A 26,333-nucleotide genomic window follows, 5' to 3' on the forward strand; every position below is an offset into this window, starting at 1 on the left:
GTTGACAAAAGAAACTACCTTAGTTGCAGAGAGGGGAGGGAAAGCAGACGTAACATAAGAGCCAAGCTCATGCAGCAGCAGTGCAGGAGAGACCCACCAATTATGCAGGATTGTTGGCTGCAGTGGACTGCTTTGCTGATGTGTTCCTGCAGTGAACATGCCAGCATACCAGCATCCAGCAGGATTGAACCATTATGCTCTCCGCGGTTCATCAGGAGGTGGGGAAACAAGCTGCAGTGTCATTGTCCCCCAATCCCTAATGAAACATTAGCCCCATTCCCAAACTGATCTGGACCTGGGCTTTTTTATTATTATTATTACTTTGCTAATTTTTATTAAAGCTTTTTTTTTTGATAGAGCAAAATAAAAAAGGGGGGGGAGAAAAAAGGAGAAAAGAAAAGGGACTTCTGATTCTCCATCTGTCAGTTACATTAAAAGAATTATTCAAAACATTTGCTCCATGACAACATCCAACTTTTGCACTTTCCTTAAAAAAGTATTTTCCCAATCTTCAAACCCAAATATTGCACAAAAAGGGTCCCCAGTTAATAATATTGATATGTCCCTCTAATAGTTTCTAATTAAACATAACAATTTTGCCGCCAACCATTTCAGCAACCATGCCTCCATGTTAAATTATGATAAATCTTTCCCGCTCTGTGCTGATAAGTCTCTCTGCTGTGAACACATCGAGACAATATTCCATATCCATTGGTCCACACTCAGTTCTGTATCGTCAATTTCCACTTCCTGTTGTATTTACCATGTTTTTCCAGCCTTCTCTTTTCAGTTTCCATATGCATTTCTTCCATTCTTTTTCCAAAAAGAATACCAGGGATTTAATAGCTTTATCCCCTGGGATCACTCCCAAGTTGTAGGTAAAACTCCCTCAATTCCATAGATGTCAGATTATCCAAATATCTCTCCATTTTTAACTTCGTTTTTCTTTTCCAGAATCTCAGCTTTATCATTTAGTTTCTTCATTTCTCCATACATTTGTATAGTGGGTTCTTCCACCTGATCGGTTGCTCCTTCTAGCTTTGCCAGTTTCATCCCTCAGTCCTACCTGTTCTTTATCATCTAGAGCATCTATAACATTTCTGATCCCTTTTTCCATTTTATTCATCTCCGATTTAGTTTCATTGCTCATTTCAGACTGTTCCTTCTAATCTTGTCAAATTTTTATCTATTTTCCCCCTCTAAAACCTCCGTTTTTGCATTAAGAGACTTTGTTTGCTCTGTCGGTATCTGCTTAAGAATATCCACAGTAAGAAGGGACCCTGAAGATCTCTTTTCTTCCACCGTTTTTCCTTTTGCCTCCTTTTTTCCTTTTCATTCTTGTGATATTCTGAATTTTAATGCTTTCCCTGCATTTTTATATACCCCATATTTTTCCGTGTATAATGCACCTTCATGTATAAGATGCCCCCTACTTTGGGGGATCCCAAATTTAGAAAATGGGCATATGCACTATCCGTGTATAAGAGGCCCCCAGATTTTTAACCTTATTTTAAAGTAAAAAAAAACCTAGTCTTATACACGGAAAAGTACGGTATATTACTTCTGTCTCTAAACAGCTTCCATCACTACAATTTCACAGCTTGTACCTGCCTCATTTTGAAAGAAGCATATTCCATTCCCAGGAATAGTGTCAGCTGGCAAAGTAACTTTCAATTTCCTAAACACACATTCGCCAAAATAATAAAAAATAATCCACTTCAAGCTGCAAAGATTCCCCTTGTCAGGTTAAAACTTTCTTATTCCACGCCATAAATCCAGCTTTTCGTCGTTTTTACTTGACACTATAAGCAGTAGCTTTTTCCTTCTCCTTTATTCCAGAAAGCAGTTAACATACCGATTTTCACTGGCAGACGCAGAAACGCTTCCGAGTTGTAAATTATCTTGTTCCAAAGATAATTAAGAAAGGGACGTGTTTGCGGTCAGTGTCCATAATAGGACTGCAGCATGGTTTGGGCAAGATGACAGTCCTTGGCCTCCTGTCACTCAAACCACAAGGCAGGAAAATTTGCAATCTCCCTATCTCACAAAGAACAAACTTTTTAAAGCAACAGTTCCATTCCTTCGTTTCAACTTCTTTTGACAAACGTGTGTCTGGCTATCATCAGAGGCTACACTGCTATGTCCATCAGTAAGAAGCCGATGAGAAACCTTCAGTCTGCCATGATCCCTCCCCTCTGAAACACCCCGGACCTGGGATTTGTGTATAGCCCAGAAATCAACAAATTAAACAATCCATTAATAAATCTTGGAGGCTGTTGTGTTGTTTTGGTTTCTTATCATTGCCAAGCAACACTGGGTTAACTACCAGTTAATGTCATATATTTTGCATACCGGTATTTTATACTTGAAAAGTCTGTAATTTTATCAGGGCAAGTTGTTTGTTTACTGTTGCAACAATTGTTTTCTCAAAATGTACTTCCTGTACCATGAAAAACAAATAAAAACTTTTTTTTAAGTATGCAAGAACTTCAGATAAATGTGTCATCAATGTAGCCCTCTTCACACATTATGTGCATGTAGAAGGAAAACCATGGTGGAAATGGCAGAGTTTCTGGCCCAGAGCCCCAGAATTGTGTTCCTCCTCCTGCTCCCATCACCATGCTAAGCATACTTTCTGCAGCAGGGGATCTTTTCTGATGGAGGCTCCTTACAGGGTTTAGAACCCTGATAGAACATTCTGCAGTTGTTAATTTTTCTTACATTTATATCCCGCTTCTTCTGTCATGAAATTCAAACCAAATGTGGCTTCCAGGCGGTCACCCATCCAGACTAAGGCCTGCTTTGCTTTAGCAGAAGGTAGGCTCATGCGCTTTCAGACCATACTCTGGGAATTACATTCATCACAGTGGCAGTGGAAGCAGGAGAGGTGTGACTTTAAAAGTGGAACTTGCAGAGTGTCTGAAAAGGACAGTTGTGTCCTCATTCAATTTAAAAAGTATGTTTCCATATGATGAAAGGGGAAATCAGGTAATATATAATGAGCAATACATGGGTCTTTTTTCTCTCTTCTTCAAGTGTTACTATCAAAAGCTTGACTACTTGTAGGAAGGAACTGAAAGGTTAGGGATTTTTAAACCAACAGATAAGCAAGCACTCCAACATGATTTGGGGACTATGCATCACAAAATGGAGAAAATCTGAAATGTAAGTGTATCATACGGCTCAACTTTTCAGTTTTCATTTCATGTAAACATGGAACGGTTACAGTACAAGGCTGCTCTGAGCCTCCATTAACACTATTCTGTGGTTTTAGACATACATTCGTGTTATTGGAAAGTATTGCACAAAGGTCCAGGACAATTAGGAGCAATCTTTACCCCATACAGCTTTTCACAACTTAAGGTATTAAATGAACACTAACATGGCAACGCTAGAAATTAGACAATCTTGCCTAATTTAACAAAAGCATAATAGTTTCCTTTCTTCACGCTTTATAAAAAATGGTAAAGCAATATATAGTGTCCACTTTAAGATCTGAATAGGCTATCTTTTGAGCACATTAAATACAAAGAACAACAAAAACCATTCTGGACCAATGGGAAAAAATTGATTGTTCAGTAGCAATCACCTCTGAAACAATGCATCAAAGCATTTGATTTCTTACATAGGAACAGGTTGATATAAATACTTGTTTATGGTGGTAATATTTTTAAAGCTACAAAATGAACCCATCCCGGATGTTCAAGTTTCATTTATGTATTCAGGCTGACAGTTTACCATGAAAATAGCTAGGTGTGCAAATTGTCCTGTGCTAGATGTATATTAGAATGAACAGGAATAGTTTAATTGCTCTAGATCTGCACAGATATAAAGGAGCTGCCAAATAACCATTTTAGACCAATGGCAGAGCACTGTCTTTCTTAGCTCTAGGGTCTTAAACAGGTTTTTCTCGTCCTTGCAACTACAGTACTAAGAACAGCCATTGAGGATATGCTTTGTATTAACCTAGAACTTTATTATGTAATGCTTGAGCTTTACCCCACTAAGCTATGTCCTCTTTCATGCACCAGAAAAAAGAAGTTCACCATACTGAAGTTATTACAGAAGATTCAAAAATACAAAACCAAATTATGTAGTCATATTCATATTCCTACACTAGTCTAATCACAAATTGTCAAAACCCCACCAATTTCCCCCCCCAATGAAATTTGGGTATACTTTTGAACCTGTTCGTCTCTATTAAGCAATCCTTTTAATCACATGTGCTTTTCATTATTTTACTGAAATATAAGTGATTTTATTCCATGTGCTTCCATATAATAATACACCCAACACAGTGACAAGAATGAGACTTTAATCAGTTTTAAGTGGAGTTTTAACACTACGATAAAGGGCTGTTAAACACAATAACAAACGGACATCTGATTTGTATGAGACATTATCCTGTACATGTCATTTTCTTGTTTTGTGTATCCTCGGTGCATAGCATTACACACAGAGCCACTGTTGCACAGCACAATAGTATCTGAAGAGGCTGAATCAGAATAAGGCTGCTTAACAGACTTTTTTTCTTAGTGTATATATATATGTATATATATATATAATATTCTATATGAAAACAGACTGAGAATTTTGAACTGGCGGAGTAAAGAGGCAGCTCTACCAAACAATGCAGTTAAAGCCTCCCTTTAGTGCACAGTTCCACCCCTTCCATCTGCATGCATGACACATTTTAACAGTATTTTAAAAAGGTAAACGAGGCACTTTGTGGCAACCACAGGCATCGTTAACATATTGCACGTTTGCTAGAATTTTAAACATGGAACTGCACACTGGCACCCCAAACTCTTTTTCCTTAAAGCTGAAAACAATTGATGCTGCATGTAAACATCCCTTCAGTTTACAATTTGTGCCACAGCATATAACCTTGGTGCTATTTTATACAACTGCCCTTTAACTACTGCGACAAACTATTTTAAATGGGGCTACAGATGATGAGGGATGGCACAGGGCCTAAGAGTAAGCTCCTGTCAAAGTGATGCCTTCAAGTAATTTCAGACATGTAAGCTGCTGCACATCCAAGAATTTAAGCACACAGTCCAGAAACTCAAGAAATTACCTACAAGAATGCATTTTCAAGCTAAATGATGAATACTGTCATAAATAAAGTTTTAATTAGGACTCAAACCTTTCAGTCATAGTAATTCTTGCCATGTTCTATGGGGATGGTAGCTGAAATAAAGTATAGGAGAGTATGCATGATATATATTATATATATAATATATATATAATACCATTTTCCTTTTCCAATGACTATACCATAAAAACGTAAGCAAGGCTTCTCAGAACCACTGACACATTCAAAATCCAAACCCTCATTCAGACCTTCACATTCCAAAGGAAGAACAGTGCAAAAGGCCACTGAAATATTTCCAATCTGACCCTCCCATGTTACACAGCAGAACTGTACAAGACACCGAACACTGTCAACATCCAAACATTTTAAAGCACAAACTTTTTAGTTGGCTAATGTGGCTTTCAAATTGTCTTAACATAAATCAGGCTCAACGTAAGTTGCAGGAGAAAGTCAACGGTGACACGGTTGTCACCTCTCGCCAATAAGGTCCATCTATGGTATTGTAGAACTGGATCGAATCTGAGGAAATCTGAACATTAGCTTTGAAAAAAGTTTATGTAATAGATGAAAGCTATGATCCTGTGCAGTTACATGCAAGTTCCACTAAAAATAATATGAAGTTATAGGCACGCAACTACACAGATTAGAAAAGGGAGCAAATTTGCCAATGAATGTTGAAGCAGCATGCTGCCCCTTTGTTCGGTATTCAGCCTGAGTTCTGCCTTGACTAGTTACCATATATACCCTTGTTATCAATGCTAACGGACTAGGAAAAATGGATTATTCCAAATTCTTTTACTCAAATGGGACAATAATAAACAAGTTTAACTCCAATAAACCAATGGGATTTTACACCATGAAATTCGAAATAGCAGTTCCAAATGTTTGAAAGACAAGGATTTTTTTTTATTTTCTTTTTTTAGAAAAAATATTACTTCAACATTTATCATCCACAGCTGGGGGCATGGCAACTGTAACACACAAACAACTGTGTAAGCCCATTTCTGGTAGACAGCCTCCACATTTGTATGGTTAAGTCATTGTTACGGTGTCTCACATGTAACCAAATTTTCATATCCCTTCATTTGTAGATCTTTTAAGATGCTGTAGAAGGTTCATTCCTGTACCCCTAATACAGAACCACTCCCTCTAGCTGCCTTTTCTAGCACCATTATGCTTTAAAAAAAATAAAATGCACAAACAAGCAGTGACAGCGGCAATTCCTCAAATGTCCAGGATTTATTACTGTAGCATGCTAAAGAGGTGCATGTAAGTAAGCTGGAAATGGTACACAGTCCAGGGTCCAGCACAAAACAATCCTTTCTGAGCTTCTCTTTCCACTCTCCTACCCATATTACATGCATTTGAATGTAGTAAAACCCGTTACTTCTCCAAGCCAACCGCAGACTTATCTGTTGCCACATAAGTGCAAAGAAAGGGGCAGGATGTGAACCTGTGTATTAGAAAGAGCTTTACAGCCACTTCAATTGGTGACAGAACACAAAAGGAAAATTCCCTACGTATACACATCAGATCTGTCTCCACTTTTATAAAACTGGAATCAAATGGGAAAGTGCCATCTTTGTGTTTTCCTAATTGAAGTTTGAATGTTCTCTTGACACGAAAAGGTATATACATAACATAGCTACGTAACCTTTTTTTTTCAACTGGACAAGAAGTGTCAAGCCCAGAGACTTCATAGGGCAAAATGAGATTGGTCAGGAAAAGAACTGTTCCTACAACTGATAATTGTGACACAATGTCCTATTGCCATTTCAAAAGGTCCATAATTCAGTTTATTCAAGTTTTCTTCTTTGTGGTATTTTTTCCCAAATAAAAAAAATATTCAGACTTTTGTAATTTGCGTATGCTGATCTTCGTCAAAAGGTTCATTCTCTGGATCAGAGTCAGTGGTGTCAGAATACCTATAATGATCAGGTTCATTATCACTAACATCCGGTGTTACTGAAGTTGAGCTGCTAGCCTCTGGGTTTGATGGCTCTTCTACTGTTTTTGTGAAAAATAGCTTCACCTAGAAAAAAAGACAAAAGATATCAGTCCATATTTGCTTGGAAAAGAAGGAATAGGTTGCTCCCTGCATCTGTAGTTCTTTGCGTGGTCATCTGTGCACAGGACTGTTATGAACAAGAAAAGTGAATGCAGAATATTATCACAACCTAGGCATTAACACTAGACAGAAACCCAAATAGCAAGTACCGTATTTTTTGCTCTATAAGACTCACTTTTTCCCTCCTAAAAAGTAAGGGGAAATGTGTGTGCGTCTTATGGAGCGAATGCAGGCTGCACAGCTATCCCAGAAGCCAGAACAGGAAGAGGGATCGCTGCTTTCGCTGCACAGCAATCCCTCTTGCTGTTCTGGCTTCTGAGATTCAGAATATTTTTTTTCTCGTTTTCCTCCTCCAAAAACTAGGTGCGTCTTATGGTCTGGTGCGTCTTATAGAGCGAAAAATACGGTACTTTATCTGACTAAATGGGGATCTTTAAGGTGGCACCAGTAATTTCAAGGCTTATTAGTATCTTACATTTTTCATTTCTTCTAGAGTGACTGATCCAATCTTCTATTAATATGGCAAAGTCCCTATTTTTAGCTTCTTCGTAGTTATTCTAACAGTTATTCTACTCAGGATCTGGTCACTATCTACTCTATCAAAAGATTTTAGCAAGATCCTGGAAACCTTAAGAAAAGCCTAACAAAGTACTTATTAAATGTGTGCTTCTGAAATAGAATTGTAAAAGGAAGCTATTCCCCCCCTCACATACTATAGTCCAAACATCAATTAACAGAATTCAGCTTGGGTTCTGCCAAAATCAGCTCTTGCTGTATTTGTATGCAGGTACGGATAACACAAATGAAAGAGGAAAACAAGTCAGTGTAATAGTAGTTTTAACATACAAGTAAAACAGTTTAACACAAAATTCTCTCAAATTCGAACATCTTCCTGTTATTGATATTCAGCAGTAAGATTGCCAAAGTAATGCATGCTCTAGTAACTCCCAGTTAGATTACTATAATATGCTTTACATAGGGGTGCCCTTGAAGATGACCCGGAAGCAGTGAAGTCTGCTGGAAATCTTATGATACTGATTCTGAAGCTGCCACTCTCATTTTATATTTATTGGGCAGATGGATGTTATTTTTAAGTTGTGTTTTTGTACCATACCCTGGGATCACTTGTGATGAAGAGTGGGCTAAAAGTATTTTAAATAAATAAATTCATTGCTGGATTGTCACACATTTACCCTTAAGGTATACAGTGGAACCTCAGGATGCCTACCGTCTTCCTTACGAACGCTTTGGGTAACGAGCTCCGCTAACCTGGAATTAGATGCTCCTGGTTGTGAACTTTGCCCCAAGATGCGAGCGGAAGTCGCACGGCAACAGCGGGAAAACCCCATTAGCGAAAGCGCCCCTCATGTTAAGAACAGTTTCAGGTTAAGAACGGACCTCCGCAACAAATTAAGTTCATAACCAGAGGTACCACTGTACAGTAAGACCCCGGATTTACTATGCATGGCATACTTTCAATCTCTCGGAGTACACTTCAAGTTTCTTTGATCCCTTTGAATATACCTACCTTAAAGTTTGGAGAAAAGTAACGATTTGCCTTGTCTTTATTTGCCTTGTCCAAATCATTTTTTGTTAGTGTAAGTATTAGATATTCCTTATCGTTATCTGAACGCTCTGTACTGAAAATCCCATCAAGTTCCTGATCTCCAAGAAGACTTCCGTTTTCTACTTTGTCAGAATTTTCTTCTGGTCCTGGTATGAAGAATGTATTTACCCAGAAATGAAACATTTTGTCCTAGAGACAAAAAGAAAAAACTTGTTTTAACATAACATAAACATGGCACAATATGAATATTGAAATTTGGCTACACGAACACATACACAGATACACAAGAAGTTTTATGGTGGGGAGAGTTTTTCCCCATCTTCATTTCTGCACTGATACATATACCTCCACTGCCCTCCTTTCTGGTAGAGCTGCCCCAATGCCTAGCATGATTATTCATTCAAATTTTGTTGAGTGTTTAATTTCAAAAATCTTTTCTCCTCTTTTTAAACGCTTGAAAATCGACTGCAATAATTAGCTTTCTAACTGGCACAAAGACCAGATGATCAGTGCTGCGTATAAGGCCTTCTCTGAGAAGAGGGCAGATGACACAATGGATATGAAAAATTAGGGAGGTTACCCCTAATTCCATTCTTGGGGAGAAGGCTGTATGTGTTAGAATTTGCTGCATGCTCTTCCCACTCTGAATTTATGTATACCTGTATACACAGCTGTTACATCCTGAAATCTGGTCAGCCTAAATCATGAGATGAAACATGTGAATTAGGAGCATGCTGTCCCCCTAACTGTAACTACCATGGCAAGAATTTTAACACAACCCCACCCCACCCCAACTCTTTATTGGCCTGGGGAACTGAACTTTTTCTTCCTCTTCTCTCCCACTTCCTTAAAAATTGAGAAGTGGCTTGACATATTTCAGGAGTAATTATAAGTTGAACTTGTGATGATTGCAATGAGGTTGTGATGGGGTCACATCCATCCTCAGCTTCCCTCATTTTTCCAGCAGAAGGTAAGCTGTATATCCACTTTATACAAGTGCTGGTACATAGTTTACTGATACAGCATGACACCAGTGTCACTGGAGGAGCAGGAAGAGATAGATCTTCCTTTGCTATTGCTGCAGCAGCCACCACCGTCAAGTGAATGGATAGGTGCAGAAAAAGGTATGGATGGCAGTTGGAAGGGAAGGAGGAAGATTTGAGTTCTTCTCTCACTCATATTCAACCATGAGCTAAAAAAGAATGCAGTGACTGTAATGCTCATCCTCTTATTAAAAAGCGAGCACTATAAACCAGGGTTCATAATCCAGGCCTGGAGGTTACAAGATGTGGCAGCATCAGATGCAATTCATTAGAGGCCTTTCCAACAATTAAGGATCACGTCAACTAAGTACCACCACTCTGTACAAGTACAATTAAAACAGGCCTAGTACAAAACAAAACATTCACAACCTCTGATATGTGTGTCTACTGATGTTAAACATCCATGAAAGTCTGTATGGTAGATTAGACACTGCTAGTGGTAGCTGCAATTGGTAAGAAACAAAAGTACCCATTAACCGAGGAATAAAATTAACCACAATGGGGATACTAAAATTATCCATTGCTACAGTCAAATTCCCTTCAAGAAATGTTTTCCATGATATACTTCCTATAAGAAACTGTTCGTTTTCTCACATGTATATTCTGCCTTTTAAGTTGAAAAAGGAGACAACCTGCTTTTCATCAGTGAAGGAAAGCATAACAAGTTGCCATATTAAAGAAACATTGTCTCTATAAGGAGTAACTTTGCTGTTACAGTAATGTTAAAGAAGATAAAGAACAAGATGTTGCCTTACACTCCACTAGAAAGCTATTGCCATCCCGTCCCTCCAAAAAAGTTTGTGCTGATAGTTTTAGTCAGATGTTTCATAGTTCTATACTGAAAGGATCATAGAAAAAACAGAAATGATTCTACACTTCTAAATTTACTTTCCTGGTCTGGGGATTCTATGAAAAGACTGCTAAACCGAGCACCTACTCAACCTACAACTGCTCAATAAATTGTATCTGCAAGATTTAGAAGTCTTTTGTACTGCTTTTCTACAGGTGAAACTCGGAAAATTAGAATATTGTGGAAAAGTTCATTTATTTCAGTAATTCAACTTAAAAGGTGAAACTAGTATATGAGATAGATTCATGATATGCAAAGCGAGATACGTCAAGCCTTTATTTGTTATAATTGTGATGTTTATGGCGTACAGCTGATGAAAACACCAAATTAACAATCTCAGAAAATTAGAATATTAAATGAAATCAGCAAAACAAGGACTGCAAATAGAGCAATATTGGACCTCTGAGAAGTAGAAGCATGCACAAGTACTCAAATTACTGCCTCAATGCGGCGTGGCATGGATGCTATCAGCCTGTGGCTCTGCTGAGGTGTTATGGAAGACCAGGAAGCTTCAGCTCTTCTGCATTGCTTGGTCTCATGTCTCTCATCTTTCTCTTGGCAATGCCCCATAGATTTTCTATGGGGTTCAGGTCAGGCGAGTTTGCTGGCCAATCAAGCACAGTAATCCCATGGGCATTGAACCAGGTTTTGCTACTTTTGGCAGTGTGGGCAGGTGATAAAGTCCTGCTGGAAAATGAAATCAGGATCCCCATAAAGCTCGTCTGCGGAAGGAACCATGAAGTGCTCCAAAATCTCCTGGTAGACGGCTACGTTGACCCTGGACTTAATGAAGCACAGTGGACCAACACCAGCTGATGGCATGGCTCCCTAAATCTCTTTTCTGATGAGAGCAGCTTTTGCATCTCATTTGGAAACCAAGGACCCAGGCTTGAGGTCCAATGTGAAGTTTTCACAGTCTGTGTTGATTTGGGGAGCCATGTCATCAGCTGGTGTTGGTCCACTGTGCTTCATTAAGTCCAGGCTGATTTCATTTAATATTCTAATTTTCTGCGATTGTTAATTTGGGGTTTTCATCAGCTGTACGCCATAAACATCACAATTATAACAAATAAAGGCTTGACATATCTCGCTTTGCATGTCATGAATCTATCTGATATATTAGTTTCACCTTTTAAGTTGAATTACAGTGGTGCCTCGCAAGACGAAATTAATTCGTTCCGCAAGTTTTTTCTTCTTGCGAGTTTTTCGTCTTGCGATGCACGGTTTCCCATAGGAATGCATTGAAAATCAATTAATGCGTTCCTAGGGAAACTGCCTTCAGACCAGGTCCGGGGACAGTCTGTCCCCCGACCTCTTCTGAAGGCTGGGGGGGGGCAAGGGCTTTTCTTCCCACCGCCAGCCTTCAGAAGGCTGTTCTGAAGGCTGGCGGTGGGAAGAAAAGCCCTTCTCCCCACCTCCCGCCCCGCAAGCTCCAGGGACAGGAGGGCTTTGCTGCCGCCCGCCAGCATTTTAAAAGCATTTTAAAAGCCCCCGCTGTCCCGGGGCGATTTTAAAATGCTGGTGGGTGGCAGCGAAAGCTTCGCTGCCGCCCGCCAGCATTTTAAGATCGCCCGGGACAGCAGAGAAGTCTCCGCTGCCCCGGGGGCTTTTAAAATGCTGGGGGTCGGCAGCGAAGGGTTCGCTGCCGCCTGCCAGCATTTTAAGATCGCCCGGGACAGCAGAGAAGTCTCCACTGCCCCGGGGTCTTTTAAAATGCTGGGGGTTGGCAGCGAAGGGTTCGCTGCCGCCTGCCAGCATTTTAAGATCGCCCGGGACAGCAGAGAAGTCTCCGCTGCCCCGGGGGCTTTTAAAATGCTGGGGGTCGGGCTTTTAAAATGCTGGGGGTCGGGCTGCCTTTCTCCGCTCTCCCGGGAAGGCAGGCAGGGGGGAGCAAAGACTTTCGCCCCCCGCCCGCCTTCAGAAGAGGTCCTGTACTTCTTCTGAAGGCGGGCGGGGGGCGAAAGTCTTTGCTCCCCCCCGCCTGCCTTCAAAAGCCGTCTGCGATAGCGGGAAGCGCTTCCCTGCTATCCCGGACTGCTTTTAAAATGCTGGCGGTGGGGAGCAAAGCCTTTTGGCCCCCGCCGGCCTTCCTGGACCTCTTCTGAAGGCCGGAGGGGGGGAAAGGCTTTGCTCCCCACCGCCAGCATTTAAAAGAGGTCCCCGGAGATTTCCCTATGGGCTTTCGTCTTGCGAAGCAAGCCCATAGGGAAATTCGTCTTGCGAAGTGCCTCCAAAACAGAAAACCCTTTCGTCTTGCGGGTTTTCCGTCTTGCGAGGCATTCGTCTTGCGGGCTACCACTGTACTGAAATAAATGAACTTTTCCACAATATTCTAATTTTCCGAGTTTCACCTGTATATATACAAGGTAGTCATGTACGCAAGAGGGCAGATTACATTCCAAGTAGTTATGTGTATTAAGACACCATTGTGATAGTCAGGATCATAACCTTCTAATGTCTTAAATGCACACTCATCTGTGCTTTCAGGGCATAAAGCCAGGTAAGTCCACAAGTCTCTAAAGGCAGACCAACATAACTAGATTCCAGAATTATTTAGGAATTACTGATTTGGATAACTGTTGATGATCTGGGTGAAAGATGTTGGCTGCAACTATATTACAGCGGCAGAGGACACTCTGGTATATAGGATACAATAGGTTGCTAAAAATAGGGATGAAACTTACTAGAAATGCAAATGTATTCTATTTGTGCTGAAGCCGATTATAGCAACATCTTTTTAAAAAATACTCTCATCGTGCAAAAACCAGCAGCAAAGAAAGCTTCCTTTGCAGGTGGTACGACTGTACCAAAGCACAGTTCAAAAGTGCTCCCAATGACCTAGTGCAACTGGGCTGCTTCCATCCCAGAACACATTCTGTTAATGCAATACATCTGAAGCCAGTTCAAAAACAAAAGTTACTTTTGTTCAAAGCAGCTCAATTAGCACAGGCTGAAAAACTGGGTACAGTTGAGCCAACCTCGTCCTACGAAATTATGTTTCAGTGTTTTTGCTCATTTCTGTTAAGAAATCCTGACTGGTAGTTAGAAAAACTAACTACCAACCGGTCAGCTTGACATCAATACTAGGAAATGTTGTAGAACAAATAATTAAATGGTCAGTCTGTGAGCACTTAGAAAAGGATTCTGTGATTACTAAGACCCAGCATCAGTTTCTCAAAAACAAGTCATGCCAGGCAAATCTCATTATTATTATTATTATTATTATTATTATTATTATTATTATTATTATTATTATTATTATTATTATTATAAAGTTAATAATAATAATAATAAAGTTACAAGCTAGGTGGATCAGGGGAACACTGTGGATGTAGTGTATCTTGATTTCAGTAAGACTTTTAACAAATTCCCTCTTGAGATTACTGCAGAGAAGCTTGTAAAATTGCAATATCTCATGCCAATATCCTCTGACTACAAAGAACAGCTTTTCTGTGGCAAGGGGAATGGACTGTAGCTGTGGGGAAAGGCTGGGGAACCCCAGTTTACAAGCCCAGTACTACTGGTACCACTTGCAATGTTTGGGCTTCAGCCCTGCAATCTTTCACAAAAGATTGCTCAGATGATAACAGCAAAAGAAGATAAGACTGTACCAACATGTTCCCTTTTATGCTAAGATTAGACCTATCCTACCCTAATTCTTTACACATAAATAGGGCAGACATGTGAGCAGCAGCCTGCCATAATATTCGATTTGACCCTTAGACTTGAAGCACTTGTGGGTCCACTGAAGCATTTAGAAACATTTAACCACCTAATTAGCAAGTTGCCATTCTTTCTGATTTGGGCTCAACAACCACCATTCATGAATATATAAGCTAAAGACTTCAGCAACTGATGGTTTGGAAACTTCAGATAGTGCAAAATGTGGTAGTCCACATCTCTAAGGTAAAGTCATGGAAAACAAAGCAGAAATCAGTCATCTGCACTGACTTCCTATAACATTTGATACAATACTAAGTGGGCAGATGGCATATATACATTGTCCCCTTTCACACAATATCCAGAAGCAATGACAAGAAAAGCCTAAGTGAGTCATATCTCCTTCCTTATCACTTTGGTAGAATGCCTAAAGCCACCAATAGCAGACTGAACTGCAAGGAATTGGGGGGGGGGGTTGGAATCAATATTTTCTCAGATTAAAACAAACACACCTTTTTCAACATCTTGTTTTGCTTATGGAAGAATTCCACCTTGATATCACCACACACTGGCAATGGCTGAGGGAATTCGAAGTACATGTATTTGTCTTCACGTCTTGGGGGTCCTGAAGAGGAGGTGAATATCTTTACCTTAAGTTGGTAGACCACAAACTGAGGATCTGCATGATAAAAATAGCCAAGCAGTTTAAAATTAATTTAAAGTCCAGAATTAGAAAGACACTTACCTGAAGCAAGTATTTTTAAAGTGTTTGAGTCATGACTATCAACACTTCAGACTCATAGCAGCAAAGTATTGTTAAGAATCAGTTATGCTTTTCTAAACTGGGAAGAAAGTTTGTTCTATATACTTGATCACATACAAGTTTTAATTAATGCAAACAGTTAATATAATAGAGTTGAAACAAATTAAGCTCTTGTCAAATTACATGTGTAAAGATACTGAATCTTTTAAAAATTAGGTATTCTTGCTGCCAAGTATCCATGTGGCGGGGGAGCTCATTCCTTTTCCCCTTCTAACACAGCTTGTGCTTACTGAGGACAGAGTTTAACTATACGCCATGGGTCAGACGACACACTAAGCCAATTTCCTGGCTTGGTGCAGCAGCAAAAAGGACCAGGGAGTAACAAAACAGCTGCAAGCTTCTCTCTTGAGAGCCCATCTTCTCACCTCTTAAGCTACTCACCAATTATGTATATTATCATATGATCTTAAGTTTTTAAAAAACCAGAAAATACAGTAATGAGAATTTATGGCTTGAACTAAAGGCTAGTATGGAAAGGTCTTACCTTGCCTGTCCAAGAATTTCAGCAAAAGCAAAATAAGCTTGCTGACCAAGACAACAATCCTATGCATACATATGTGGAAATAAGCTCTATTCAACTCATTGGTACTTATTTTTGAGCAGCTTAAACATGCATATGATTAGGCTGTGTGCCTCTTACATGGAATGTAGAGTGGGAATTTTATAATTCATTCTGAATTACAAACTAAACTAGAAAGGAGAAGCGACAGGAAAAAATGTAATGAAGCATTTAGGTGAACAAATGAATACTCCAGCCAATTTCTTTAGCAGGCAGGGAGGGAAGAGAGAAAATGGAATTTAATGTTGTACTAATACGATAGTTCCATCAACACAAGCATTTTTACTTGCCAGACAAATGGCCTCCCCTCTCCTCCCATGTGCTGTTTTAGGTGTCTCCTGGCCCTCCAGAGAGGATCTGAGGGAGGTGGGGGGCACAGAGGAGGAAAGCTAGTATAAGTCCTTACACTAGCTGCCACTGTGCACCAGGCTAGTTGGCTCTGACCCTTAGTCTATAGACATGGCTAACTCTGCCAGTATTAAAGTGGTTATGAAATGAGAGCAACAGTGAACAGATGTAAATACAAATATTAGAAGACAACCTCTCAAAGTAAAAATGTTTAAAAAGATACTTACTGCAAGTGCCGCCACTAAACATCGGAATAGTTTCAAACATCATCTTATGAAACAGGAGGGCCACTGGTCTGTAATCCAGATGATTCTTTAACAGGTAGCTATAGTAATATACATAGCGCCTCTGACTGGGAATAGTTACTCCCTAAATAAATAAATAAATATCTATAAGATCAAGAATGCTAATCATGTATGCCATTTTTCACGCTTTGTTACTTGACTTTCATAGATTTCTGAATATGAATCTTATCTCTCAATTACCGTATTTTTCGCCCTATAAGATGCACTTTTCCCCCTCCAAAAATGAAGGGGAAATGTGTGTGCGTCCTATGGGGCGAATGCAGGCTTTCGCTGAAGCCTGGAGAGCGAGGGGGTCGGTGCGCACCAACCCCTCTCGCTCTCCAGGCTTCAGGAAGCTATCCGCTAGCCGTGGGAGACCCAGCTCTCCCAGGGCTAGCGGAGAGCTTGCCTGCACCCAGAAGCTTGGGGTGCGCTGAGCTCCGCACGCCCTAAACTTCGGGATTAGTGTAGCGCTCCGCTAGCCCTGGGAGAGCCGCGCGGCTCTCCCACGGCTAGCGGAGACCTTGCCGGCACCCAGAAGCTTGGGCCGCGCTGAGCTCCGCACGCCCCAGCTTCGGGATTAGCGCAGTGCTCCACTGGCCCTGGGAGAGCCGCGCGGCTCTCCCACGGCTAGCGGAGACCTTGCCGGCACCCAGAAGCTTGGGCCGCGCTGAGCTCCGCACGCCCCAAGCTTCGGGATTAGCGCAGTGCTCCGCTGGCCCTGGGAGAGCCGCGCGGCTCTCCCACGGCTAGCAAAGACCTTGCCGGCACCCAGAAGCTTGGGGCGCGCTGAGCTCCGCACGCCTCAAGCTTCGGGATTAGCGCAGTGCTCCGCTAGCCCTGGGAGAGCCGCGCGGCTCTCCCACGGCTAGAGAAGACCTTGCCGGCACCCAGAAGCTTGGGGCGCGCTGAGCTCCGCACGCCCAAAGCTTCGGGATTAGCACAGCGCACCTGGGGGGGGGGATAATTTTTTCCCCTTTATTCCCCCCCCCAAAAAAAAACTAGGTGCGTCCTATGGGCCGGTGCATCCTATGGGGCGAAAAACACGGTAATTCCTATGTTCCTTAATATGTACACTTCAAAGACAGTACTTAAACATTGGCAAGCCTGTAGCATGTTATAAAATTAAATGTAACCAAAAAGAAAAGAAAAAAGCTATCAGTAAATGCTTTCCCATTAAATCTTGGAATGGTTTTCTATATATATTCAATGTTTCTTGAACTTCTTCTTTTATAACAGTTTAATTCCATATTCTGTCACTCACTTCCATGATGCTGCATAAAAGACTGGTTGCCTACAATAGTTAGTTTTTATTATTATTAAAGATTTTCTTGGTTTACAAAAGTACGTCTTGTCTCTTTTTACAAGTTGTACAGTCTTTTCTACAGATCATTTACCTTTGTTATGAGATATTAGTGTTGAGAACAGTATAAGGTCAGGAAGAAGAGCGGAGAGAGGAGGGGTGGTGGTGAAATTTATATTTTTTTACAGTGTACATGCGGGGTTTTGTGTAAGCATCAACTAGATAGGTTATCTTTCTATTCACTTGTTACTTTTCCTTGGTAGTGAGAGACTTTGGAGGCCCAGGGTCAGTGATTAGTTGCAATGGGGTGTGTTTGCATGGGGGGCGGCTTGCTGGGTCAAGTAAACCAGGTTGATTTGTATTGCTGTTGCTGGGTTCTTGTTGTCTTGCTCGGCTGTGTATGTGATGAAGTGGAGCCATATTGGGGTGAAGGCGCCCTCTTCTATTTGTCCCCATGTCAGTTCCAGTTTATTGGTTAGCTTTTCTAGCAAGGCTGTTTCCCATATGATTTGGTACCACTGCTCCATGTTCACCCCGACAGGTCTCTCCAGTGTCTGGCTATGAGGCTTCTGGCTGCTGAGAGTAGGTGGGTTATAAGCTCTGTATAATGTGAGTGGTCATTGTGGTCTTGGAAGGTGTTCTGTAGTGCCAGTTCTGGGTTGAGTTCTAAAACTGGTTTAGTTATTTGGCATATTTCTTGTAGGACTGCTGTCCAGAAGAGTTGGATTTGGGGGCGTTCCCACCACATGTGGAGGTATGTGCCTGTGGAGCTGCAATCTCTCCAACATTTTGGTGAGGTTCCTGGGCATATCAGCGCCTGTTTCCATAGTGTTAAGTACCACCTGTAGGTGAGTTTCAGGGTGAGTTCCCTTCTTTTGGCTGAGATGGACTAAAAGGGAGATTTAGACCACATTCTAGTCCATTGGGTGGGGTTAATTAAATAGTGGATTATCCAGGTCCTGTCTTCCATTGCAGCAAAGTTACATGCAAAAATACATAAGTAGTTCATTATAAGAAGTAGAAATATAAGAAACGGGCAGAAGGAGAAATTTCAGCAGGCCCTGTAGTTCTGATATTTTAAATGGTAGCAGGAAGTATCCACAGAAAGCATCAAGATAACACTAATTTATTCTACTAGACTCCACTGATCTTCTGCTTTTGTCTACTTTACCATGTATAAAAATACTAATACAGAAGGTTAAGTTCCAGTTCAGTTGTTCAAAACAGACTACACATCACCAATTATCACTAGTCATCATGCTCCTGTTATTGTGTGGAAATAAGTACCAGTCCTTAAAACAAATAAAAGTGCAGTCAACTGTTTTAGTCATGGAAATCACAGCTGAGTTGTCATAGTTTATCTGAATATAGGCCTATATTCATATATATTCCACACAGAGAATAGGATGGATTATTTGTACAGGTCCAATTCTGATCATGAGAGCTGAAAGTTATAGTATAACCACTATCCTTTTCCTTTGCAAACCAATACTGAGAATCGTAAAACTGTTTTCAAAACCAGGACTGTACATTATTTTTCCATTCTTCACTATACTTTGATCTGCATGCACATGAAAGCATCTGCATTGTAAACTATGGAGGCTTTTTCTTCTATAATTAAGTAGCTATTTTTCAGAATTTTCTATTCACAGACATGTTCTTTTCCAGTTTCTAAACACACCAGTCATTTTTCAGAAGTTTGGAATATAGCTAAATATGTTAATGACCGAACTTTGCAGCACATACAAAATATTTTGGTATACTGAAAACAATTTATTTTAAACAAGGGGTAGGTCTCGTAATCTATGCCATATTTGTTCAATACTGTAAGCCATTTACATGGTACAACTCAAAACAAATGTTGATTCTATTCAGCCCAAAATGAAACAAGGTATTTATTGAGATTAGAAACTAGAAAATCATGTTGTTTTTATTAAATTTTCTGTTTTAGAATTTCAAATACTCATTTTAAATCCTTAAGATATCAATGACTTCCGTTCTTCTCTTTCCATGGTTCATTTTACATATCTTAAATCCCTGCATATTTTACAAAAACTATACCAATCAGTATTCCATTATTGCATCCTTCAAGACTTATTTACACTGTTGAATTTATCTTAATGCTGCCAGTGTTTTCAGCTGTAAAGAATTATTTTACATATATTCAATAAACGTTTAGAAAATTGTTTTGACCTTAACCAGTGCTGAGCATCAATACATTCAGGTATAGTTTACGTAAAGTGTTCAGACTCACTCTTGCCAAACTGCATCCAAATGAAACAAAAATCACTGGAAAATTTCTCTCATTAACTTTCACAGTTCGTAACATTTCTATCCTCCAGATTCTTCTTCACATGTAACTGATTACTTTTTCAAGCTGTAAGTCATTGTTGTTGTCCCCAAACATAAATGCAACACCAAAACTTCAGACAAAAAAAAACTCAAGCCAGAATGTTGAACCAGGGATATCACCTGTAGAAAACCACTAAATAGCAGTACATTAATGTACTGAAAATGACAACTCAACTCTGATAACACTGACTTAATCATCCACTTCTGAGGGTATATACACAATCCAACTCCAGCAAGGTACCCTCAATTCTGCATTCCAAATGAAGAGAAAAATATTGATACCTGTAACATTCAGAGATTCTCCATTTGTTTTGATGTTCAGCCTACTAAAGCAAGATTAATTCTGAACCTTTTTAGGCGCTTTAAAAAGCAGCTCAATTCTGCAAAAACCTCAAGGCTCCAAGCAAAACACTGTATTTACAATAAATTCCTTATGTCACAATACCGAATACATAGATATCACATTCCCCCCTCCCCTCCCATGAGCAAGATCAACAGGAAATGTATTCAACTAGCACTACAGAGAACAGGGACCTAAGTGAAACTATAAAAATGTTACTGGACCCAAGTGAAAAGAAATAGTTATGAAGTTCAGAGCTACCAGGGGATGGGAAGGTGGAGAGAATTAAAGAGCTTCCAGGTATGCATCCTATTAAGAAAGGTAGCTTGGAGGATTAACCCTGTTATCCTCCGAAATATATTGCAGTGGAGAAGCCCATATTCTTCATAGGCTGCAATGCTATGGAAGAAGAGAAAGTTAAAGAACTCCAGTTACCTCCTGAAGCCTTTGCTTGCTCATAGATCATGGGTAATTAAATACGGCTCCTTGGATTTTATAATGCTAGTGCAATTAATATAAGACTTTGTATAAGAACACTAGCACCATGATGCCTCATGTTTTTCAAGGTGAATCTAAATAGGGTTACTGCTTCTCCACCTCTCAGCAGCTCTATAAAGATTGATATACTATGACAATCAGGCACTGCTATTTCACACACCAGACCATGCCCTACCAGCCTAGGTCTCTCAACTTGCTAATGGAAAGTAACCATGTCCAAATAATACCGAATTGATACAAGAAGCAACCATGCAAGTTCTATGCTCTAAGAACAAAGTACTGCAGCACCCAAACTTCAAAGATGCTTACAACTACCTCTGTACTGATCAGATACAGTACAGGCAGGTCTATCAAGATGCAAAAATGTTGTCTAGAACCAAATAAAGCTGATCAACCAGTAAAGATAATAACAAGTGGAAAGATATTTCAGATATAAGCAATTAGGCATGTTAGTGGCACAAGCAGTTTTGGATGTTAAAATTGTCCCTAACAGTAGGAACATATGCTAGTTTCCAAACTCTACGGTACTTACAATCAAATGTGTTAAGTTTTGCCATTGCCGTAAGCAATAAAGAGGGAGTGAAGTTTAAGGGAGGATCTGATTCTATCAATACTGATGGCTAAAACTTTCTGCAAGTTCAAGCACAACAGCATGTTCTTCCCCAGAAACCTTAGAGGAAGAAAAACGTTGTGAGTAACTGTTGCTGGAAATCATGAAATTAGTGGATTAAAAGCAGGTAAGAGTTAACATGGGATGCTGGTGGTGCTGTGGGTTAAACCACAGAGCCTACGACTTGCTGATCAGAAGGTCGGCGGTTCGAATCCGTTGCTCGGTCCCTGCTCGTCCCAACCTAGCAGTTCAAAAGCACGTCAAAGCGCAAGTAGATAATTAGGTGCCACTCTGGTGGGAAGGTAAACGGCGTTTCCGTGCGCTGCTGTGGTTCGCCAGAAGCAGTTTAGTCATGCTGGCCACATGACCTGGAAGCTGTATGCCGGCTCCCTCGACCAATAAAGCGAGATGAGCGCCGCAACCCCAGAGTCAGTCACGACTGGACCTAATGGTCAGGGGTCCCTGTACCTTTAAGAGTTAACATACAAAGCTGAAAATTCACTAATATGACTGGCTGAAGTAAGTGCCAAAGCAACAATATTGTAGGGTCACAATTTGTACCCTATCTTAACCATAGGTTCCAAGAGTTTACTTATGACTGATGGAAGAGCAAACTCCAGGTGTGATACTCAAATTAAATATGACAAGAAAGTTTTTCACTATGGCATATCAACCACAGCATCTTGTCCAGAGGCAAATGGGAAGCCCAACCTGCCAGTGCATGTACTTTGATCAAAGATCAAGATGATTCACTACTAAGTACTATACATAAAGGCACCCTAGGAGGAAAATAATCAAGAAATCCAGAGAGAAAGAGCAGTTTGCACTTAGATAAGCAAACCTTGTGGGTGGAAAGTTTTCAAGCATTAATAAGTATATCCACACTCCCCTCCACCAAACATGAAAGGTGAAGAAATAAGAAGTGAGAGGTGTATTGAAAATAATGGACTTGAAAGAGAAGTGCTTAACTGCAATAGTTACATGACATGACCAAAGAGGTGATGTAGGTGACGCCAATAAGGGTCACATGGGCAGGGCCATTTGGTTTTATCCCATCCTCTCTTGCAAAGGTGTGGACACCAAAGCATTGCAGTTACATACTTAGTGCCTAACCAAACTGAAAAGTGTCCAATCTTCATTTAGAAGGGATCCCTGCTGTCACAATTTTGAGTGTGTGTTAATGTCACAATAACCATACATTGCTCAGAAGTAAACCGACTAAATTTCATGGGGATGGTTCCCAGATAGGACCAGAGCCTGAACTTTTTAAAGGTGGCAAACTGAACTGCTAAAAAAGGTCATGCCCTAAACTTTCAACCCTACTGATAATATAATCCCCACCCCAATGTATTCACTTCTTTGCCTTTCCAGAACATGGAAGGATAATAAATGGACTAGGATGTAGGAGACCAGCGTTAAAATCACCACACAACTATGAAGCTCCCTGGGTGACCTTGGGCTACTCACTATCAGCCTATGTCTCAGTCATAAAGATAACACGTGGAGGAGGAGAATCATAAATTCCAACATAAGTTCCTGATAGGACAGAAATAAAGTTGTTTTTATTCAATGAGATATATCTTCAAAGAAGAAATTACAAACTCAATGCAACCAACTACTGTAGAGCCAGATGCCATTTCCCAAATCATAATCATTTGAAAGTAACCTTGTATTTGCTATCAAGGGAGATTTAGCGGCCATGGAATTAGAAATAACAAAGAAGGAAGGTTCCATAGCTTCAGATCTAGAAAAAAAATATCTCAATGCCAAGATATAAAAAGTAAAATATCTCAATGCCAAAAATTTAAAGCTAATCACCTTAAAAGTGGAAGGCTTGCATGACAACTTAGAGGACAGATGATAAGTCTTTGAAGAAGTGGACCCTGTAGCTTGCATGAACAACACAGAATGAGTGACCGTCAGAAGAGAGTGCCAGAACACAAAGAAAGTGCGACCACATGATAGCCTAAAAGCATTTGTCCACTAAAGTTAAGCTTTCTGAGTGAGTTTGACCATTCCTACTTGTGTCAACAACAGGATCCTCTCCCAAGCAGATGCCATGTAAATGACTCTGAGAATTTACTACTGCATTTGCAGCATGTCTTAGAACTGATTTTGTAAGTTGCTTTGAGAGCCCTTCTGGCTAAATGGCAGGGTATAAACGATGAAAACAGTTAATAAAAAATACATAATTTCTAAAGTAAGGTTTCAATTATTACAGAAGCAAGATGAAAGCCACTATGCTGATGAAAAGGTGAACTAAGAGATTCAAACACCACAACAGACTTACAGAGCTCCCAAAGAGAGGTCCCTTTCTGATGCTATTTCCTGTGTGGTCAGGAAGAAACTAAAGCGGAAATCACAGCCTCCGATCCCCATGAGAGAGTGAGTTTACTGCATGATTGGTAGGCAATGCTCCTAATTTTCGAGAGCTTTTTAGGTTCCAATGGCAATCTGTACAGGTGTATTCCTACATATAGGACTGCACAAAGCCAATTAGTATTTGGATTAAAATATAGTATGACAGAACCTATAGGGTAACAATTTAAAAAGGTACAATGTCAAAAACACCCTTAAAATTATTGTGGTCAAATCTGTAATGTTTTTATTATATATTTCTCTAGTGGAGACTGCTCTATTAGGGCTAATGGTCCTATCCTGGTCCTGCCTACCTGCTTACTTGCCTCCAATCAGAAAGGTGGCCCTGCCGGTCAGTTTCCTCCTCTTTACTCTCAGTGTTGCCCTTCTAGAACAAAGCTGGGAGGAGGGTGGGGAAGAATTAGTTGGCTCTGCCCTTCATTGGCTCTGGCTCCACCTACTGTGGGGACTGCCAGGCTTCTGTCCTACCAGTCCCAATGGGCACCAGCAACTACTTTATTTCTCATGCTTCATGCTCAAATTCATATTCTGAAATAAGCAATCATATACCAATTATATTACACTCCATTTGACCATTTGAGCTGCTGTTGGAAGGAAGAAGAGGCTTGGCATCTGTGAACTGAAGACCTACCTCCTTTAGGCAGAACCTGTGTAGATGCTATAATAATAATAGTAATAATAATAATAAATTATTTATACCCCGCCCTCCCCAGCCTAGACTGGGCTCAGGACGGCTAACAACCAATAATAAAAACAAGTTGATTAAAATACAATTTAAAAGATTAAGATACAATATTAAAACAATTAAGGAGCAATCTCATCATAGGAGGAGAAAGGAAAAAGAAAAAGGGGAAGGGAATCAAACTGATTCTGAGCCAAAGGCCAGGTGAAACAACTCTGTCTTACAGGCCCTGCGGAAAGAGATCAGATCCCGCAGGGCCCTGGTCTCAAGAGACAGAGCGTTCCACCAGGCCAGAGCCAGTGTTGAGAAGGCCCTGGCTCTGGTTGAGGCTAATCTAACTTCCATAGGGCCCAGGACCTCTAGGGTGTTGCTATATATGGACCTTAAGGTCCTCCGTGGGGCATACTAGGAGAGGCAATCCCGTAGGTACGAGGGTCCTAGGCCGTGAAGGGCTTTAAAAGTCAAAACCAGCACCTTAAATCTGACCCTGTACTCCACCGGGAGCCAATGCAGCTGGAAAAGTACTGGGTGAATATGTTCCCATGGCAGAGACCCTGTGAGGAGCCTCACTGCAGAATTCTGCACCCGTTGGAGTTTCTGGGACAGCTTCATGGGCAGCCCCGCATAGAGCGAATTACAGTAGTCAAGCCTGGAGGTGACCGTTGCATGGATCACTGTGGCCAGGTCAGGGCGGGAAAGGTAAAGGACCAACTGCTTGATGCAGCGAAGGTGGAAAAATGTCGCCTTGGCTGTTGTTGTAACCTGCGCCTCCATGGAAACGGAGGCGTCAAGGATTATACCCAAACTCTTAACAGAAGGCAATGGCACTAATTGGGACCCCGCAAGAGAAGGGAGTTGGCCCCTCATCCCCATACCATCCCGACCCAGCCAGAGGACCTCTGTCTTCGAAGGATTTAGTTTCAATCTGCTCCCATGAAACCATCCAGCCACAGCTTCCAAACATCTGGTCAGTATGTCAGGGATCGAGTCAGTATGGCCATCCATCAGCAGATAGAGCTGAGTGTCATTAGCATACTGGTGACAACCCATCCCAAAGCTCTGGATAATCTGGGCAAGGGGGCGCATAAAGATGTTTAAAAGCATTGGGGAGAGGATTGCGCCCTGCGGCACTCCACACACCAAGGGGTGGCGCGACAACAACTCCCTCCCTAGTGCCACCCTCTGTCCCCAAGCAGAGATAAAAGAGCACAGCCATTTACGGACTATGCCCTGTATCCCCACATCGGCGAGGCGGTGGTCCAAAAGATCATGATCGACCATGTCAAAGGCTGCTGACAAATCTAAGAGAATCAGCAGTCCTGACCCGCTTCGATCCAGTTGTCTGCAGAGATCATCTGTTAGGGCGACCAGAGCCGTCTCGGTCCCAAAACCAGGACAGAATCCAGACTGAAATGGATCTAAAGCCGATGTTTCCTCCAGAAACCTACTGAGCTGTTCAGCAACTGCTCTCTCAATTACCTTACCCAGATATGGGCGATTTGAAACTGGGCGGTAATTGGATAGATCTAAAGGATCTAGTGAAGTTTTCTTTAAGAGTGGACACACCATTGCTTCCTTCAGCGCCCCTGGGAATATCCCTGTGTCAAGGGACAAATTGATAATTTCAACCGGGGGGTCCGCGTGATATCTGGGCATGCTCTAATCAGCCAAGACGGGCACGGATCGAGGAGGCAGGTGGTGGACCTACCAGCTTGGAGGAGTCTATCCACATCAGCAGGGAGTATCCAATCGAAATGTTCTAACACTGGACCCGAAGACAGTCAAGGGGCCTCCAGTTCTGTCACTGTATCTAAATTGGCAGGGAGGTCACGGCGGGGCAACAGGACTTTCTCCGCAAAAAAGCTCGCA

At 41.0% G+C, this 26,333-nt stretch overlaps 1 protein-coding gene across 1 annotated transcript in view; it reads right to left on the reverse strand.

Annotated features, from left to right (window-relative positions):
* Positions 1-4,298: 4,298 nt before the first annotated feature.
* The window catches only part of PTEN (phosphatase and tensin homolog), a 54,521-nt gene continuing 32,486 nt past the window's right edge, over positions 4,299-26,333 (reverse strand). The window contains exons 6-9 of the mRNA XM_081189698.1: positions 16,244-16,385; positions 14,799-14,965; positions 8,695-8,922; positions 4,299-7,130 (exon numbers count right to left, since the gene is read on the reverse strand). Coding sequence (XP_081045824.1) covers positions 6,945-7,130; positions 8,695-8,922; positions 14,799-14,965; positions 16,244-16,385 — 723 coding nt within the window. The 3' untranslated portion in view covers positions 4,299-6,944. The remainder of the gene's footprint in view (positions 7,131-8,694; positions 8,923-14,798; positions 14,966-16,243; positions 16,386-26,333) is intronic.

The sequence above is a fragment of the Podarcis bocagei genome (assembly GCF_964188305.1).
Source record: "Podarcis bocagei genome assembly, chromosome: 4".
NCBI lineage: Eukaryota > Metazoa > Chordata > Lepidosauria > Squamata > Lacertidae > Podarcis > Podarcis bocagei.